This window comes from Bufo gargarizans, chromosome 5 (assembly GCF_014858855.1).
Source record: "Bufo gargarizans isolate SCDJY-AF-19 chromosome 5, ASM1485885v1, whole genome shotgun sequence".
Taxonomy (NCBI): Eukaryota; Metazoa; Chordata; class Amphibia; order Anura; family Bufonidae; genus Bufo; species Bufo gargarizans.
The window spans coordinates 75,900,698-75,921,695 of NC_058084.1; the positions used below are offsets into that span (position 1 = coordinate 75,900,698).

General features: G+C 44.7%; 1 protein-coding gene across 1 annotated transcript in view; it reads right to left on the reverse strand.

Moving 5' to 3' along the window:
* Positions 1–20,998, reverse strand: part of CNGB3 (cyclic nucleotide gated channel subunit beta 3) — a 181,738-nt gene that overhangs the window by 15,432 nt on the left and 145,308 nt on the right. Inside the window, exons 15-17 of the mRNA XM_044295380.1 lie at positions 19,649–19,767; positions 17,221–17,367; positions 4,977–5,157 (exon numbers count right to left, since the gene is read on the reverse strand). Coding sequence (XP_044151315.1) covers positions 4,977–5,157; positions 17,221–17,367; positions 19,649–19,767 — 447 coding nt within the window. The remainder of the gene's footprint in view (positions 1–4,976; positions 5,158–17,220; positions 17,368–19,648; positions 19,768–20,998) is intronic.

The window sequence follows — 20,998 nt, forward strand, 5'->3', positions numbered from 1 at the left end:
TAGATTAAATTAAAAGATCTGGACTGATATTTTGCTGTTTGGCCACAAGATGCTGCTGTTTCCTAAACATAGCTACAGATTGCATATATTTCCATATTCATGAGAGGTGGAGTTGCACAGAGCCTGGAGAGGAAGAGAAAGGAAGCAGCCATCTTAGAGGGAGCTGAGACTGAGGAACTGTGTCAGCAGAGGATCCGACGGAATCCAGGTGTGAGTATTCCTCAGTGACCAGAGCTGCAGCTAAGTGAAGCTGATCGTGTCCAAGACCCTGATCCTGACCAGAGGAATGAGGATTGCTTCCAGGAACGCTGATGAGAGCGTAAGAGCAAAGCTACATACACTGCAGAACCGCATGCTTGTTGGAGAGGCATTTGTTCTGTTCAGAGTCACCAGCGGAGGCAGAGCAGACCCGAGTAAGTAATATTGTGCACGCATCTCATTACAGTGTTGGCGCTTAGAGACCAGGCCTGTAGTTAGTTAGATAGGGTCTCTGTCTGTGTCAGGCCACAAGTGTTGCTATTGTTCATTGCAAGGACTCCATAATTTAAACGGACATTTCACACTGGAGAGCTGATAAACTTCCCACAAACTCAAGCCAGGCTGATGTTTTGCTCAGGAGGAATACTCAGGCACGTGCTACTAGACCAGTTATGGGAGGGAGAATCCTGTAGAGCTGTTGTGCTGCACCGCAGGCCAGCCCCTACCACACACCCATACAGTTATTCTTGTTTTTTTAGGGTAATAACAGGTAAGGTGTGACAGTTTAGTTGTGCCCGCCAGTAGGTAAATTACCACGCTTTCCTCCTGCATCCATTGGAAGGTGCCACGCTGTGCAGAACAAGGGTCTCAGCCTTCGGGCTGGGTGTATGTAAATTTATTGTATGTTTCCAGCATTTGTGATTGTGTTCATTACCACGATTAAGTAAAATTCTGTTTTGGCAAAAGCTGGTGGTGGAGTTGTTTTCCTTGTTCGTGACTTCGCTGTATCCTGGGGAGCCCACCCCAGTAAACGTCTTACAACAGCACCAATTAAGTGTCCTTCCATTACCAGCCACTGTGACTTTTATTTGCAGTGATGCCATGCCACTGTGACTTTCATATGCAGTGATGCCATGATCGAGAAGCCTGGACTGGAATCCTATCACCTTTAGTGACAAATTCAGATTCTGCTTGGAATCCCACGACTGTCAGATTTCAGTATGGAGTCCTAATGGCAAGTACCTCAATCCAGTCTTTTGCTGAGGAACAACACATTGTCCCAACTGCTGATATGATGATCTGAGGAGCCATTGTAGACAACAGTTGTCCCCCTAGTAGTGATACAAGGGACAGTAACAGCTCAGCAATAAGTGCAGAACATCCTGCAGTCACGTGCCACCTCTCATGGTATCACGTCTGATATGGCAAGTAACAGACATGCGGTACAGAGAGGAGGTAAGGAAGGTACCCTTTCACTAGGGAGAGGGAGGAGTGGTGACCTCTAACTCACCTAGCACTGGCACCTCGCTGCCCTGACGTCCCTAGACGGGCTGCTCACCCATACGCCGATTACGTGCCTCATCCCTGGCTTACCCTGAAAGAATCCCTAGGTAGTGAGTAGGGCTATGGGAGCACTAGTCCTCACCACTGACACCTAGGGTAACAACACGGAAAGGACAAACAACACTAACACCACATACAATCACCGTAGGGAGACAACAAACAGGAGAGAACCAGAAATCCGACAGCACCAGTTCCAACTGTTCCAACAGCTCCACAGCAACTCCAACTCCACCAGAGGTCAGAATACAAAATCTGTCTGGAAGGTTTATATCTGGGAACAATGGAAGTAGAAAGGGAGAATATATAATAGCTGGGAGTGGCTGACAACGAAAAGTTGAAAGGAATAGCTACCGATTCCTAAATGGGACAAAAAGAATCGCAAATCAAAGCAGGAAAACCTGGACCGGAATCCATTCCCACAACCAGGTCATAGAGAAATCCCTTGAAACTAAGCGAGTGGCCACCCTCTGTGACCTTCTGACCCCAGGCACAACAGGGTCAGCAATAGGTCATGACACCCTCGTGACACATGGCAGGGCTTCCAGGTGGCATTTTTCAGCAGGATAATGCTTGCCCACACACACCAAGGGCTTCTTAAGAATGTCTTCTACAGATTGCAACACTTCATTGGCCTGCCCAGTCTCCAGAATTATTACTATTGTATTTATTGGACCAGCTGGGTAAGCAGTTTAAGCAACCTACAGGTGTATAGGATCTACAGGCTCAGCTACACCATATGTGGACAAATGTGCTGGAGGATACTATAAGGAACCTGTATGCCTCCATGCCCAACCGTATCTCGTTTTGCATCCAGACTAGAGGTGGCCCAACAGGGTCTTAGAGCCTCCTTTCAATTATCAGTTTCGCCCAATAAACTTATCCTTTCGCTCTAATAAGTAATCACAGACATACATCATCATTACATTCACACATTTTAACAATAAGGACCTAGACCTGAGTGAATGTTCATTAACTGCATAATTTATTAAAGCTAAAGGGAGGCTATCAACCTAACTTGACCCAGGTTTAGAGTGAAATTAAAATATCTCTTTTATTAATACAGTTTAAAATGGCTGTGAGACCTTTTTAAATCTATGTCCAGGCTCACAGCCGTTTTAACCTGTATTAATAAAAGTGATATTTTAATTTCCCTCCAGACCTGGGTCAAGTTAGGTTGATAACCTCCCTTTGGCTTTAATAAATTATACATTCACACATAGAACTTTTTGTTTGATTCCAACAACTCCTTGACGGTGAGGGATTCTTTTGTTGATGAGTATACATTATGTCTATGTCTCTATGACCCAGGCTGCTGCTAGGGTTGTACTTGTACTTTGTGTACAGACAGGCCTGGAGTCCAGGGCCAACCTGAAAGCAATGCTTGGTTCCCCGACAGGGTTATCAGGAACCTGATAACCCTGTTGTAGCGAGAGAGCCTTCTTTGATCATGCTGTGGTCTGTTTTGAACACAAAAATCGAGGACTTAAACAGCCTGAATGGGAAGTTCCTTTTTCTGCCCTTTGGTTGGGAGGATAGCTGCCGTTAGATAGAAGAACATGTGCTCCAGCATGGAATGAAAGACCTGTGTATTTCAAATTGTACAGAGTTGAAAAATACAGTGTTGTAAAATAAGGCGCTAAAATGGTATACACGTCTTGAGGTTTATGGCGTGCCGCGCATGATCATCTCTTTCCATTCACTTTTATCTGAAGAGTTCTGAAGCAAGCATTACGAAAATAACCTGGTGGGGATCATGTCGTGAAATGGAAAAGGGGACTTGGGATACTTTGCTATAGATCGTGGGGGTCCCTGTGATCATACACCTACAAGTATTTTGTGTATAATGGTAGATGTCTTTCGTGGGATGACTCCTTTAAGTATATGACTCTAAATGCCACAAATTGTAGGTTAACTATTTTGCCCTGTTTTGCATGTTGAAATTGTATTCAGCAGTTTTTTTTTGTTTGTTTCTTATATCTCTTTTAGGGGAAACGGGTTAGTAACCTAAGAAAACTAGTATAACTAGCCATAATTAACATTATTTTCAATTCAAAATCTGCAACAAGGCCCCCAATTACCATGTGTCATTTATAATACTGAATAGTTTTCTTATATGGCAGAGGTAGGTAAGCCCCCCCGTCTCCAGGGTATGGGTAAACCTGCTACCTGTACACCCCATATAGCTAATCCTGCTTCCATCCGAGTGCCAACTGCTGCTGCAGCTGAAATTTGGCCAGGTTGGTGGTTAGAGAAGTTTCTGAAATATAGGTAATGCTGAGAAATGGCTGCAGAGACTTTTAAAAAAATTTACAGAAGAGAATAATGTAAAGAAGTTATCCCATGATTAATGTAAAAAATCAGACATCATATAGTACATGACAATCTCTTTCTAGCAAAGCTAGAACCATGGATGGCTCCAGAGATCTCACAATTCATTGCTCCAATTACTCTGCTAGATTGTCTTCAAGCTGGCATTTCAGGGAGCGTGTCCATTCTCAGGGTGGTGTGTCCTTTCTCAGGTACATGTCCTTTCTATAGCACCTCTCTCCTTGTCACAGCTCTTAGGTTGTATCCTTTCTGCTGCAGTCTTTTCCCTATCACAGTTCAGGGGGATGTCATTTTTGCTGAAGCTCTTTCCCTATTATGGCTCAGGGGCTGGGTCCTTTCTGCTGCAGCTCTCCCCCCCCCCCCATCACAGCTAAGGTGTTTCTATTATGCTGCAGCTCTCTCCCTATCAAAGCTCAGGGGCTGCGTTCTTTCTGCAGCAGCTCTCTCCCTATCAAAGCTCAGGGGCTAAGTTCTTTTCTGCTGCAGCTCTCTCTCTAACAAAGCTCAGGGGCTGCGTTCTTTTCTGCTGCAGCTCTCTCTCTATCAAAGCTCAGGGGCTGCGTTCTTTCTGCAGCAGCTCTCTCCCTATCAAAGCTCAGAGGCTGCATTCTTTTCTGCTGCATCTCTCTCCCTATCAAAGCTGAGAGGCTGCGTTCTTTTCTGCTGCATCTCTCTCCCTAACAAAGCTCAGAGGCTGGGTTCTTTTTGCTGCAGTTCTTTCTCTATCACAGGTCAGTGGGTGCGTAATTTCTGTTACAGATCTCTCTCTATCACAGCTCAGGGTGTGTTACTTTCTCTCTGTACCTGTCACAGATAGGGCTTGTGGCAGCTGAAGGATGGAACTGAGCATGTGCAACCATGTTAGCAAGGTGGAAAGAGAATTAAGGAAAAGAACAAACAGCAGGTGGCGCTATACAGATACATTTTATTGAATAGCTCAGTGGCTTTTGTGGGACAACCCTTTAACTGTATATTCAGTGGTTGCTCTCTAGCTGATCATTAATAAATGTAGACTTAGTTATATATGAGCATATGCATTTGGTACATCTTGATTCTGGCGCATCCCACCTCGTCATTTTAACCCTCATATGCCTGATTGTTCTTACCTGTTCGTTCTGCTGCTGCTGCTTCACCTTGTGTAATAAGCGGAATCCGGGCTTGTTAGCGGCAGCTGCCATTAAAGTTTTGAGAAGACGAGGAGTTTCCTGTTTATTGGGTATCAGGTGGGCAAAGCCTTTCCTAACAGCAGTGGGTGCTGTGGGCTTTCCTTTATCCTTCAGCAATTTCCTGTAATGTTAAAAGGAAGTGTTCACATATTCACATATTTATACATGTAAGCAGGGCATTCATTGTCTGTCCTTTGGCCATTGATGGGGGTCTTATCCCTGGTACCTCCACAATCAACACAAAACAAGGACCACATTGTTTGCAGGACTGACACAGCACCTTCTCTATACAGGGTGTGCCATTTATATGGATACACCTTAATAAAATGGGATTGGTTGGTGATATTAACTTCCTGTTTGTGGCACATTAGTATATGTGAGGTGGGAAAATTTTCAAGATGGGTGGTGACCATGGCGGCCATTTTGAAGTTGGCCATTTTGAATCCAACTTTTGTTTTTAAATAGGAAGAGGGTCATGTAACTTTATTCTTTCATTAGTTATTTACAAGTTTCTGACCACTTATAAAATGTGTTCAATGTGCTGCCCATTGTGTTGGATTGTCAATGCAACCCTCTTCTCCCACTCTTTGTCATGGTCTTACCTCCTTGCTGTCTCCTTCGTTTGACATGTGCTGGCGGCCATCTTGGTTTCTGGGTTTCTTGTAGCCTCCCACCCTGCGGCTCCTCCTTCCCACTGGGAGGAGCTGGATGCCTAGCTCATATATATAGGAGGTCTGTGGCTTCAGTTCCTTGCTTGGTCCTCCTGTGCTCACATGCTTCTAAGACTGCTGCTGCTTCTGGTTCCTGATCCTGGCTTCGTCTGACTACCCTGCTGATTCCTGATCCTGGCTTCGTCTGACTACCCTGCTGGTTCCTGATCCTGGCTTCGTCTGACTACCCTTCTGGTTCCTGATCCCTGGTTTCGCAAGACCCTGCTTCGGTTTTGCCATCCGTTTGGACTTTTGCCTTACAGCTTTATTTTCAATAAAGCCTTCTTATTTCCACTCATCTCTTGTTGTACGTCTGGTTCATGGTTCCATGACATTAGGACCAAGCCATGAATTCTGACGGTACAGGGCCATCCTCGCTACCTACGCTGGTTGCCAGACTTGATCAGCAGGATCACCTGTTGGGTCGGTTCGCTGTGGCGTTGCAAACCCTGCTTGAACGCACGGCTCATTTAGCTTCCGTTGCCGATGGGTCGGTTGTCGCTCCTGGGCCCGCTCCTACTGCCGCTCCGGTTGTTGCGCCAGAGTCTACCCCGACACCTGTTGCTGCGCCTGCGGTGTTTCGGGGTATGACCGGTTCTGCCCCCCTTCCACAGCGCTTTGGGGGAGAGCCAACTCAGTGCCGAGGTTTCCTTAACCAGGTGGGCTTTTACTTCGAGTTGCTGCCACATGCCTTTCCTACTGAGAGATCAAAGGTGGGCTTCTTGATCTCGCTGCTCTCGGACAAGGCCTTGGCCTGGGCCAGCCCTTTATGGGAGAACAACAATCCGGTGGTTGCCGAGTTTTCTGGTTTTGTTGCTTCTCTTCGGAAGGTATTCGATGTGCCGGCTCGTGCTGCCTCTGCTGCGAAGCTCCTTATGTCCATCAGACAGGGTTCACGATCCGTAGCTGAATACGCCATTGAGTTTCGTACCCTGGCAGCAGAGGTGGGCTGGAATAATGAGGCTCTGGTCGCTGCTTTCTCTCATGGTCTCTCGGATGCCTTGAAGGATGAGGTTGCAGCTAAGGACCTACCTGTGGAGCTCGAGTCTCTTATTTCTTTCCTGATTTTGATTGACACCAGACTCAGGGAGAGACCTTCCTTTAAGGAGAGCCTGCGGAGGCCTTCTAACAGATTGGCGCCTACGTTTGCTGTCCCACCCGTGCCTCCCTCTCCTCCCACGCCTCCTGGGGATGACTTGTCTGGGGGTGAACCCATGCAGCTGGGGTTTGCTCGCCTGTCCGAGGGGGAGAGGGTACTCCGGAGACGCGAGGGCCGATGCATGTACTGTGGTCTCGGTGGGCATTTTCGGTTGGCATGCCCGAACCGTCCGGGAAACGCTCGCACCTGAGATTCTGTCGGGGGCAGATCTTGGGTGGAGTCTCCTCGTCCCCGGTTTCCCGTGTTGACAAACCACTGATTACTGTTGTCCTCTCCTGGGTCGGGGGCTCGGTGACGACCCAGGCGTTGGTGGACTCTGGTGCTGGTGGTTTGTTCATTGATAGTGTGTTCGCTGCCGCCAATTCCATTCCTCTGCAGCCTCGAGGTTCCCCACTGGCTCTTGAGGCGATAGACGGCAGACCCCTTCTGCCGCCACACGTGACTCATGAGACCCTTCCAGTGGGGATGGCCATTGGTGCCGTTCACAGAGAGTCGGTCTGTCTCCAGGTTATTTCGTCTCCACACTACTCGGTGGTCTTGGGGTACCCCTGGCTCCAGAAGCATAATCCGACTTTCGATTGGAAATCGGCCGAGATCCTCTCGTGGTCACCGCAGTGTGGGGCTAGTTGCATCCATGGGCCTGTCAAGTTGCTGTGTACTTCCTCGGACTCTCTGTTGCCTCCTGAATACGAGGAGTACCGGGATGTATTCGATAAGGTGCGTGCGGTTGCCCTACCTCCGCACCGCCCATACGATTGTGCCATAGAGTTACAATCTGGTGCCGTTCCTCCTCGTGGCAAAGTCTATCCACTGTCGGTAGCGGAGAATGAGGCCATGGAGGAGTACGTGAGGGAGGCGCTTTCACGCGGACACATTCGCAAATCCTTGTCCCCGGCAGGGGCTGGATTTTTCTTTGTGAAAAAGAAGGGCGGTGAGTGGAGGCCTTGCATCGATTACAGGGGTCTCAATCGCATCACGATCAAGAACGCTTACCCGATACCCTTGATTTCCGAGCTGTTCGATCGCCTCAAAGGGGCCACGGTCTTTACCAAACTCGACCTGAGGGCGGCATATAACCTGGTAAGGATCAAGGCGGGCGATGAGTGGAAGACCGCGTTTAACACCAGGACCGGTCATTATGAATCCTTGGTTATGCCCTTTGGGTTGTGCAATGCGCCCGCAGTCTTCCAGGAATTCATCAACGATGTTTTCCGTGACCTGTTGCAGCAGTGTGTGGTGGTCTATTTGGATGACATCTTGGTATATTCTGAATCCATGGAGGCCCACATTCTGGATGTCAGACGAGTGTTGCAACGGTTACGAGAGAACAAGCTGTTCGGTAAGCTTGAGAAATGCGAATTTCACCGATCCCAGGTAACCTTCTTAGGTTACATCATTTCCGCTGAGGGGTTCTCCATGGATCCTGAGAAGGTTTCGGCTGTCTTACAGTGGCCCCAGCCCAGTGGTCTTCGTGCCCTGCAGCGCTTTTTGGGCTTCGCCAATTATTATCGGAAGTTCATCAGGGACTTTTCCATGCTAGCCAAGCCTCTCACGGATCTGACCAGGAAGGGCAGTAATCCCCAGGTCTGGCCGCCCGAGGCCATCCGAGCTTTTGAGGCTCTAAAGTCCGCCTTTGTGTCGGCTCCGATTCTGTCGCATCCCAACCCTGGGTTGCCGTTTGTCCTCGAGGTGGACGCGTCTGAGACGGGAGTAGGCGCCCTCCTGTCTCAGCGTAGAACACCAGAGGGTCCTCTGCTTCCTTGTGGGTTTTACTCCCGGAAACTGTCTTCCGCGGAGTGCAACTACCAGATTGGTGACAGGGAGTTATTGGCCATCGTGCAGGCCCTTAAAGAATGGAGGCACTTGCTCGAGGGCTCGGTGGTTCCGGTTCTCATCCTGACGGACCACAAGAATCTGACCTACCTCTCTGAGGCCAAGAGATTGACACCACGTCAGGCCAGATGGGCTCTGTTCTTGTCACGTTTTAATTACGTGGTCTCCTACCTACCCGGTTCCAAGAACATCAGAGCGGATGCCTTATCACGGCAGTACTCCGAGCTGTCCGGGGAGGAGTCGATTCCGACTTCGGTCATACCTCCGAATCAGATCCTGGCCGCCATTCGCACCAGCCTGACCTCTCCCCTGGGTGAGCAGATTTTGGCGGCTCAATCTGGTGCTCCCTCTGGGAGACCCAACGGCAGGTGTTTTGTGCCTGAGGAGTTGCGCACTCGGTTGTTGCGAACCTACCATAACTCCAAGGCCGCGGGGCATCCTGGAAAGAATCAGCTGTCCTGGGCTGTTTCACGTCTGTTCTGGTGGCCTTCTCTACGTTCCGACATCGCCGCATATGTAGCGGCATGCTCCGTTTGTGCCCAGAGTAAGTCCCCTCGGCACCTTCCGTTGGGCCTTTTGCAACCCATAGCCACCGGGGAGCGTCCATGGTCACACCTGGGGATGGATTTCATTGTGGACCTCCCTGCATCCCGAGGCCATACGGTCATTCTCATGATAGTGGATCGGTTTTCCAAAATGTGCCACTGTGTTCCTCTCAAGAAGTTACCCTCTGCACAAGAGTTGGCCTCGATTTTTGCCAGGGAGGTCTTCCGGTTGCACGGTTTGCCCAAGGAGATTGTGTCGGATCGGGGGAGTCAGTTTGTGTCCAGGTTCTGGCGCGCCTTTTGCTCCCAGTTGGGGATTCATCTCTCTTTCTCCTCGGCCTACCACCCTCAGTCCAATGGGGCCGCAGAACGATCCAATCAGGCCTTGGAGCAATTCCTTCGTTGCTATGTCTCCGATCACCAAGACAATTGGGTTGACCTCCTGCCTTGGGCTGAGTTTGCCAGGAACACGGCGGTGAACTCTTCCTCTGGGACGTCTCCCTTCATGGCCAATTATGGGTTCCAACCTGCCGTGTTACCGGAGGTATTCTCTCCCCAGGATATTCCGGCTGTGGAGGATCACCTTTCCGTCCTACGTGCTTCTTGGGTACAGATCCAGAGGTCCCTTGAGGTCTCTGCGCAGTGCCAGAGACTCCAGGCTGATCGCAGACGAGCGCCCGCTCCTTCCTACCAGGTCGGAGACCGCGTATGGTTGTCCACCCGCAACCTCAACCTTCGAGTGCCCACTCCCAAGCTGGCGCCTCGCTTTGTTGGTCCCTTCCGAGTGCTTCGCAGGGTAAACCCGGTAGCCTATGCCCTTGCGCTTCCTCCTGGCATGCGGATCTCCAACGTGTTTAATGTCTCCCTGTTGAAGCCACTGGTGTGTAATCGTTTCACTTCCTCGATTCCTCGGCCTCGTCCGGTCCAAGTGGGCAATCGTGAGGAGTATGAGGTGAGCAATATCCTGGACTCACGCCTGGTCCGCGGCCGGGTGCAGTTTTTGGTCCATTGGCGTGGTTATGGTCCAGAGGAGCGTTCCTGGGTTCCCTCCGCAGATGTCCATGCTCCTGCCTTGCTCCGAGCCTTCCACGCACGCTTCCCTCAGAAACCGTTCCTTACTCCGCGGAGGAGGGGCCCTTGAGGGGGAGGTACTGTCATGGTCTTACCTCCTTGCTGTCTCCTTCGTTTGACATGTGCTGGCGGCCATCTTGGTTTCTGGGTTTCTTGTAGCCTCCCACCCTGCGGCTCCTCCTTCCCACTGGGAGGAGCTGGATGCCTAGCTCATATATATAGGAGGTCTGTGGCTTCAGTTCCTTGCTTGGTCCTCCTGTGCTCACATGCTTCTAAGACTGCTGCTGCTTCTGGTTCCTGATCCTGGCTTCGTCTGACTACCCTGCTGATTCCTGATCCTGGCTTCGTCTGACTACCCTGCTGGTTCCTGATCCTGGCTTCGTCTGACTACCCTTCTGGTTCCTGATCCCTGGTTTCGCAAGACCCTGCTTCGGTTTTGCCATCCGTTTGGACTTTTGCCTTACAGCTTTATTTTCAATAAAGCCTTCTTATTTCCACTCATCTCTTGTTGTACGTCTGGTTCATGGTTCCATGACACTCTTCAGACACTGATAGCAACACCGCAGGAGAAATGCTACCACAGGCTTCCAGTACGGATACTGGAAGCCTGTGCTAACATTTCTCCTGCGCTATCTACTGATGGCTCATGATCTATGAGGAACCAAAACAAAAAGCAATACAGTTCCACTGGAATTGTAAAAAAAATCTCCTTCTTTATTTAGAAGAGTTAAAAAGTCACAGGTAACGGTAGTGAGTATAAATGATCACTTAGTCAACTGAAAAGCGTCATTTGTACTCACGGCCATTACCTGTGGCTTTTTAATGTTCTAAATTGAGGAGATTTTAATTTTCATTCTTTTGGAGCTGGATTGCTTTCTGTTTTGGTTATTTTACCTGCACTTCCTGGAGTGGAGTTTGTGCAACTGGAACATTCCTTGGCTGGATAGCTGGTGAACTACTCCATCTATGAGGAACTAAGAGATTTTGCTTCCACCTCTAGGTTCCCATGGAATTTATAGACTGGTGGATGCCATACATGTCTCAGGCCTAACGTGTGGCAAACCACTCTTTGTCCTGTCAGTACCTCACCAATCCATGTGCAGATTTTCTCTCTGCTTTCAATTTAAAAGAACTACTTTGATTGTAAGAACTGAATCTGATATTGTGATTCAGAGAACTCCTTCACAAATTGGGCCACCTCAAGGATTATGAGTGAATTCTGCTGCCAAAGACCCTTGCAAGCAACACTTATCGCCTGAAGGCCATATTGTTCTGTGCATGCTGTAGGGTAAATGAAGTATTACATGGATCTAGTAGGCATTTGCTTATTTTAATGGACCTCTACAGCCAGATCAATGCAGGATTTGGCTTTTACCTCTAGGTCATTACCAAGTTCAGAAGAGTTTAAGTGTCCCAATAAAAGTGCTTTGTTGAAGACACTTTTGAAGGGAACAGTCCAAGAGGACAACCATTGTTTGTATGTCAAATTAGGGTAATAGACATCATAAAGATGTCTTCTTCATTAGGCGTCCAGTGCAGCTTTCACTATGGAGGACTCCAAGTGATATAGTGAATGGTAATGGGTACCATGTAATTAGGGCGTAACTACTATAGTGGCAGACCATGTGACTGCTATGGAGCCTAGGGCAAGAGGGGGCCCAGTCTTAGTTGGGATTATCTCCTCTTCTACTGGAGGTAAAAACTTGGTCAGGACTCTACCCTCTAAAGAAACGACATTGAGCATATGAGGCAGTGGAAAAAAGGCCCAAGGGTCATTAAAAGGGGTTTAGGTGGAAACCCTTCTGTCCTGCGTGGGGGGCCTAGTTTGACCCTTGCTATGGGGCCCTTGTCTATGTATGCCATTGCATGTAATACCGCATTTTTACCCTGTAGTGTGCTCCTTTGACTACAGATGATTTCCAGGGGAACTATCTGGTCATTGTCGAGAGGGCAAGAAAACAAAGGATAAAAGGTTGTCCAAATAGGACAATCCCTTTAATTATTTTTATAGTAGATACATTTTGCATTTATAGACTGAATACATTAGGACTTGTTTTTAAAACTTTTGCTGTATGTTATATTTTTGTGCTATGATTCCTAACAGAATTGGCATCCAAGGTGCAGCGAGATTGAAGGTGAGATTACAAGTATTGATCTGAGCTTACTAGAAGAGCTGCTTTGTGAAAGACTCAATCCATTCCCTTTCTTCCAGAGTGAGCAATTTGTGCGAGATGATTGCACGTGTTTTCTTCCAAACATAACACCTATATCTTCTTACAGTCACAATACATATAAATAGCATTCTGTGAATTGCACAAACATTATATAGAATGTGTACGTTAATGGAGGACTGAGACGTGAAAAGTGCTTGGTGCTCTGTGCATCATGATACGCTGACCATCAAAATACAGAAGTCAGGCCTCATTTCTAGGGTGAGGAGGTCAGAGGAAGGGGATATTAAGGGGCTGCTCTATTGTTGGGCCAAGTTTAATATGAGTTTTAAGGTAAGAATTTTCATTTTGTGGGTTTAGGTATACTTTAGTACATTTGTTGCACTGTATGAGATCAATACTTAAGTCAGTTCTTTATATCATCAAAGAAAATATGAGAACTATTGATCTAGGCTCTGGAGATAAGATGGGGAAAGAAAACTGAGCTTTAGAGCTCAAATGAACTTTTACTTTACAGTTTAATTCTTGTGCTCCAAAACTATAGAAATGATATACAAAAAAATACATAGAAAACTATTATTCGAATATGTCCTGGATGGGACAACCCCTTTAACTGTATACAGGTTGGTAGCAGCAGAAAACAAAGCAATCAGGGCAGTAGAAAACTGGTGACAGGTTCCCTTTAAGGGGCCGTACATAGAAGAGCAGCTCTGAAGCAAAAACTGCTGCTTTATTTATTATATAGGTAAAAGAAGAAGTTCTGTTATTACACAGAAGATTTTTTATTATACAAACCCAAAGGCCTTATATGGATTATTGTACTGAGGGGCCCCGGGGGTTCTTATAAGGACTCATGCATACGACCGTATGTATTTTGCAGTCCGCAAAAAAAAACGGATAACATCTGTGTGTCGTCCTTGTTACATAAGTTATTTTGCGGATCCATTTTTAGAGTGCCTGTCCTTGTCCACAAAACGGACAAGAATAGGACATGTTCTATTTTTTTGTGGAACAGACTTGTGGACATATGGATACGAAACACACATAGAGTCATTTCCATTTTTTTGCTACCCCATTAAACTCACACGGCCAAAAAATACGTTTGTGTGCATGAGCCCTAAGACAGACAACAACTTTAAGACTATGACAGTATCATTTCATGAGAAGAATGAGAAGCGCTATGAAAGTGACCTTTTAATAGTTTTATCTGAAGCATCTCTCTTAGGCATCGATCGCATCTATGTTTTGGAGATCCATCTGCCAGACCCGGCGCAAATGCCAGCTGTTGGCTGTACATAAATCCATTGCAGGCAATGGTTTTTGTCCAGCCGAAACCTGGTATTTATGCTGGAAATCGCCCGAATCACCGTCGGATCCCCATTGCAGCAAATGAGGATCCGGCGATGAAGAGGATCCGGCAAATCTGGATCCTGTGAGATCAGTCAGGCTGCTCTGTGCCGGAACAGCCTGCTGGATCTGAAAACGGAGATGTGAACGAGGCCTTACTTTTCATGACTATACGCAGTGTTTGTGCAGGATGTTGTGCTCATTTTACAATGCTTCATAATTAACTGCTTGAAGACCCCCAATAGGCCACGGCTGAGAATTTCCTTAGTCATGAACTGGTAAATTGAAATAATTGAATGGCTGAGTAATTAATGATGTGACATGTTCTAATGAAACCATTACATGGCCTGTTGTGAAATTATACGCTAGCACAGTACAGGATTAATCAATTCATCATTCACAATACGGCATTACTCTGCTCTGTACAATAGCTGGAAATGCCTTCTAATATGCTTTAATACTGTAAAGGTCATGGCCCCTGTTCATATCCCGGTTGCTTGAGAGGAAACCAATCCTAGTGTTTTTATCACGAATATCGGCACTTTGAGAATTCGCAAAGATGCAGAAAATAGTGCTGTGGCGAAACCAACCTTGCCACTGGGTGGTGGAGAGGCCTGGTTGCCAGCCTCTTGCCCCAGGATTATGGGCCCTCTCATCAGCCATGCTTCCTTTGTTCACAAAGGACTTTTACTAACGTTTGAACCCCTGGTCTAATTCGTGACATTTTTGGATCTGTTAAATGTCTATGTGCACTGTAAAGGGTGGGACATTGTATATTTGAGTAGTGATGTCCTATTGTCCCCACGTGTGTATTGGCGATTCCCCTTTGTTCTGAGAGATAATTGACTTACTCCTCGGTTGTCTCCAGGACAGAAGACACTGTGTAGTCTCCTGCCTGTGTTACAATTGCATCAACCCATTGTGTGGGGTAATTGTATCACAGGCAGAGGGGAGGATTTTGTGTGGGAGTGTCTGAGTAGTATTGTACGTGTTTATTGTTTGTTTTTACAAAACCCTGTGGGTGGTAACCCTGTTGGAAAATGTGTATAAGTCAATGCTTGTGAGTTCAATAAAGAGTTCCTGTTGTACCCTTCATCATGTTGAGGCTGGTGTTTGGGTAACTGATCGACACTGGGGATTGCTATACGCTGAAGATTTGCTATACTCCCCTGGCTATACTATTAGCTCTTGTAAGAGCTGTTCCTGCTCTCTGGATTTAGGAGAGGTTCACCCACTGGAGCATCCATCGACAAAGGTACCCGGTCGGGGTGCCAGGAGATCCGTTACAAGTGCTATATCTTCATAATCGCAAATATTCTAGACTTTAGAATTACCCTCCTGCTTCTTGCTTGTGGGCTAATGAGAAGGCTGCAATATATTTTTCAAAGCTTAGCAACACCCCTAGCAACCAATAGGAAAGTTGCCTACCCCTTACTATATAGGAAACTCCCCAGCAGCCATTTCCTGCAGTTTTTTTGCAGTTCTGAGAGAGAGAGCAGTGTCATTGCTGTGCTCTGTGCTTTCATCTGGATCCTATTCCTTATCCAATTACATTAGATAGTTAGTTAGCTCATATATATAATACAGATAGTTAGTGGGAAATAGTGTAGGTTAGATAGTGATATAGTGTAGCTGATAGGTTCCAGTGCAGGGTGTTAGGTAGTGTGATAGGAATTACTGTGCTGTGATAGGGATTAGATTCCTTCAGTCTCAGGAAACTTCTAGCAGCTTGAAAAATGTAGCAAAAGTGAGCCACGCCTGTATTGCGCGCGCAATACGCGCATATTACATTGCCGATTTTCACAATCAAGAAAATAATGACTGGAGATCTCGAATTCTAGAATTTGCAAATTTATGTTGAATATTAGGCCAAAAGTTTGCGAAATATCGCGAAAACGAATATTGCCTATGCTGCTCATCACTAGAAACCACTGAAGGGACTGCAGACCATTTACTGGATTTATGAAGCACCCCTTTGCTGGGCATTGCTATATTTTAAAGGGTGTCACTGCAGGGAGCCTCAGGAATCATCCCATTTGCCACTGCCATACATGTAACCATAAAAAGGTAAAGGAGGTTAGACTATGGTAATGCAAAGAAAAAAAATTCCCCAAACTATATAAATGTGGTAACTACATAAATGCTGTAATTGTACTGACCGGGAGATACAGGACAGTTTTACAGCATAGGAAACGCTGCAAAAACAAAACCCATAAAACTGTGGTGGATTTATGGAGAGTAAGACCTACTTCACACTTCAGTGTTTGGTCAGTGATTTCCATTAGAGGTTGTGAGCCAAAACAAAGTGTCGGTCAAAAACACAGAACAGGTGCAAATCTTTCCATTATAGTTTATCTCTATGTAGGCTCCACAATCACTGATGACCAGATCCCTGACGTGTGAATAAGGCCTCATGCACATGAATGTATTTTGTTTCTGTGTCTGTTCTGTTTGTTTTTGCGGATAGGATGCAGACCCATAAATTTCAATGGGTCCGCAAAAAATGTGGAGAGCACATCGTGTGCTATCCGTATCCGTATGTCCGTTCAGTAGCCCCGCAAAAAAAATATAACATGTCACAATGGATCCGCCCAAAAAAAAATGGATGCCATACGGACGTCAATTTACGGACTGCAAAACACATGCGGTCGTGTGCATGTAGCCTTAGGTCTAACTCTAGGTCACCTACACTGTGTGAGTCAGAATTGTATTTCCTGGCTCATTCTTAGGCCCCTTGCGTGTCCAGATTAGGTCCGGATGCGTTCAGTGAAAACTGCACGATTTCGCAGGCAAAGTTATCCAGTTTTGTCTGCGATTGCGTTCAGTTGTTTAGTTTTTATCGTGCGGGTGAAATGTGTTTTGATGCATTTTGCATCTCTTAGCAACCATCCGTGAAAAACACATCGCATCCGCACTTGCTTGCGGATGCGATTTTCATGCAGCTCCATTCACTTCTATGGGGCCAGCATTGCGTGAAAATCGCAGAATAAAGAACATGCTGCGATTTTCACGCAACGCATAAGTGATGCGTGAAAACCAACGCACATGTACACAGCCCCATTGAAATGAATTGGTCCGGATTCCATGCGAGCACAATGCGTTCGCATCACACATTGCACCCGCGCGGAATACTTGCTCATGTGAAAGGGGACTTAATGAAGTCAGAGCTAAAGACTGATGATCTTCCCCCATACTTTACTCTGCAGCTGTGTTTAATCACATCAGTGAGAAATGATACAAGCTCACTAGAAAGCTTCAACACAAGCAACTGACTTCAAACTTACTATTACAATTTTGATGAATATGCACTATATAGCATTATTATTATTATATTATACTATAACATACTTGGCTTTCTTTGTAAGCAGCTTCTTGGAATCTGGATAGTAAACCAAAATTTCACTAAGACTCTTCTTATCCAGAATGAAAAGGTTTGCAAATCCATGGGCCACCACATTAGCAGTTCTGCGGTTTCCTCCTCGAGCAGCTAGGAGACTGAAAGAGATTTCAGAACTTGATGTAAAGAAAAATAACAGTAGGAGTTAAAGCACTTGCACTTGTAGGCCCCTTCTCAACTCCGATTCATGAGCTTTGTCAGAAAGAGATATCCGAATGTGTACTATGACATTTCTTTACAATGAATGTGACTTTCGATATGCAGTGGTTGCATACATTACAGTTAAATGTTTTAATTAAAAAAACTAAATCCTACAGATATGCCCACCCTTCAAGTCTACAAGTGTGTCCACCCTTCAAGTCTACAAGTGTGTCCACCCTTCAAGTCTACAAGTGTGTCCACCCTTCAAGTCTACAAGTGTGTCCACCCTTCAAGTCTACAAGTGTGTCCACACTCATACTCTAATTTGGTAAAGAATTCCAATTTGTCATGAAACCAATTCACAATCACAGAGTGTCATATAGTAGTGTGAAAAGCTACCATCAAAATGTATCACAGAAATATTAGCTATTCAATTAAAATTTAACTTTTACTAGATAATAATTAAGAGAGATATTAATTCCAAATATTTCTTGATGTATTATCAAATGCCAGACTGAAGGTAGAATCAAGACCCACCGTGGACATCAAGGCAGTAGGTCATTCAATATTGAAGGTAAGAGATATAGCACTTACAGTTGGATGATTCATATATAGCTGGATCAGATCTGGTGAGGTCAGGAGGAATTATTATTCCTAATGATGCCCTGAGGTGTCTACCCCTGCCTACAGGCAGAGCACCTGCCCCGAAAGGGGCAACCCCACCTCCCGGTGGCTAAACCCTTTCCTTACCCTCACGTGACCCTAAGGTGTTACCTCACGGTGGGTTTCATTGGTTCTCCCTCTGTTTTGAAGGACAAAGATATCAGTCCTAGATGGTATAAGTTTTTGTTGTCCCGACGCGTTTCCCCAAGTAATAAATCCTTGGTTCCTCAGGGGACTTTACTGGTTACATTCCCATAGCCAAAGGATGGTGGCTATATGCTGGCGATGATAGTGGCTGATGATACGCAATATTTCTGTGATACATGAAACTAATTCAACACAATATTACAACATTCAAAAGGCTGCAGTCCACAACGCAACCACAGGGTGTCCACACAGACACATATAGAATAGGCATCTCATGACACAATATCAGGAAATCATGTTGTTTAGAAAAGCTGGACATTTACGAGAATATGTTCAGCCAAGAGGAGAGGTAATGAAGGACACACCTGTATACCTCAACTTTATGCCCCAAATGTCATGTGAATGGGCCCCTATCTTCGACTGTGGCCCTTACTATTTTGTTACAGGTACAATCAATATAATTCAAATGTTTATAATATTTTTGGGAAAAGAGTTACTAGATATCTGACACACCCTATCAAGTATTTAGGGCATATCCTGTTTACATTCCGTATATGCCCAAGATGGTGCAACCCTTTGGAGAAGTGTCCACTATGCCTCAAACAATTGTTGGGAAAGGGACACAGTTAAAGAGATATTCTCCATGATGTGATCATATGTCTCATGGGAAATATAATTCATTACACTTTATTTTTCTCTGCAGATAGTGAATAAGGTGTATTATTTTCTAAGGGAATGCATTAACAGCCTGGTTCACACATGGCCGCATTTTCTGGCAAGTTTGGCAACAACATTTGGAGCCCTGCAGTTGAGCTGAACATATGTCCTTATCGTAATAATAATTCCCACACTTAAGTGGCAAATCGCATGCTGTACTTTGTCATGTACTCAAGACAATACCCTATTTTTCACCTTTGTAAAGCTGGATAATATTTTTTGAGGAAAAAGTTTTTAACCCTACCCTTCTCCTCCTTATGGTGCCCATAGAACTGGCGCAAAAGTCCAAAACATGACTACTTCAGTGTAGTGCTGCCTTCAGGCTGGTGAGCCACCAAGTTACCTAGTATTTTGACTGGAAAGATAGTGGCACTATTTTTGCAAGATCGCAGTAAAAAACACTGCAAAATTGCAACAAGTAAATCACAATCAAAGGGGTTGTCCTATCTTAACCTTCTTACAAAAAGCAATGGAAATAGTGTTTGTGCAGCTCCCGTTCACTGCTACGAGAGTTACAGTTATTGTTTTCTTTGCCATGAAAGACTGAGATGGGACAACCCCTTTAAGGCTGGAGGAAATCCTCCTCCAGCCCAAGATTAAAGGATTTCGCTGCCCAGTCAGACATGATCCCACACTGGTGTGTTGCAGAGCAATGCTGTCACTAACATTTTTTATGTATTTTTTTTTCTTGAAAAATAACATTAAATTAACCTGATTTCTCCAAATACAGCTCCAGCCTTCAGTGTAACAAGGACCTTCGTATCATCTGGTCCACCGAGAACCTGTACAGCACCTTGCTTGATGATGTACATCTCTCTTCCAATCTCCCCCTGTATTATGTTGGAGATAGGCAAGTGTTATTGTTATACTTACTTGCAAATTGTGATACAGAATATATATATATATATATATATACGCTTATGGTTTCATTCAATAAATGTTGTTCTTTGATAATAAAAAGTTATACCATTCTCCAATATACCCTCTGGTTGGTTTTCAAGATCTCTGCTGAGCCCCTGTATGTCCATCAGGAATAGTGTTGATCACGAATATTCGAACTTCGAATTTTTATCGTGAATATAGGTACTTCGAAAATTCGCGAATATTTAGAATATAGTTATATATATTCGTATTCAATGTTTTTTTTTCCTTTTTTTTTTTTTTTTTTTAATCAGTACACATGATCCCTTCCTGCTTCTAGCTTGTGGGCCAATAAGAAGGCTGCAATATACTTGACTTTAGGAGTAGTAGTGTTTGCGAATTTTGCTCTATATTCATTTTTTCGAATATTCGCTATATTGCTATATATTCTTGTTTTAGAATATTACGAATATTCGAAAAAACAAAGTTATAGCAATATAGCGAATATTCAAAAAAAATGAATATAGACAATTTAGCTAATATAGTGCTATAATCTGTTTTTTTTATAGTTCTAATTTTTTTCCAATCTGAACTTCAGATGAGAAAAAAATTACAACTATTAGAGAAAGAAGATTATAGCACTATATTAGCTAAATTACTCTATATTCGTTTTTTTTCGAATATTCACTATATTGCTATATATTCTTGTCTTAGAATATTACAAATATTCGAAAAAACATAGCAATATAGCGAATATTCGAAAAAACGAATATAGAGCAATTTAGCTAATATAGTGCTATAATCTTCTTTGTCTAATAGTTGTAATTTTTTTAACAACTATAAAAAAAAAGATTATAGCACTATATTAGCTAAATTGCTCTATATTCGTTTTTTTTTCGAATATTCGCCATATTGCTATATATTCTTGTTTTAGAATATTACGAATATTTGAAAATAAGTTATAGCAATATAGCAAATATTAAAAAAAAATCGAATATAGAGCAATTTAGCTAATATAGTGCTATAATCTTCTTTGTCTAATAGTTGTAAGTTGAAAAATTTGCAATAAAAATTAGAATCCGAAAATTCGAATTACGAAAATTCGCATATTACACAATCATTACCTTGCCGATTTTTTTTAGAAAAAAATCGTGAAATTTCGAATATTCGACGAATATTCTAAAAAATATTCGCGAAATA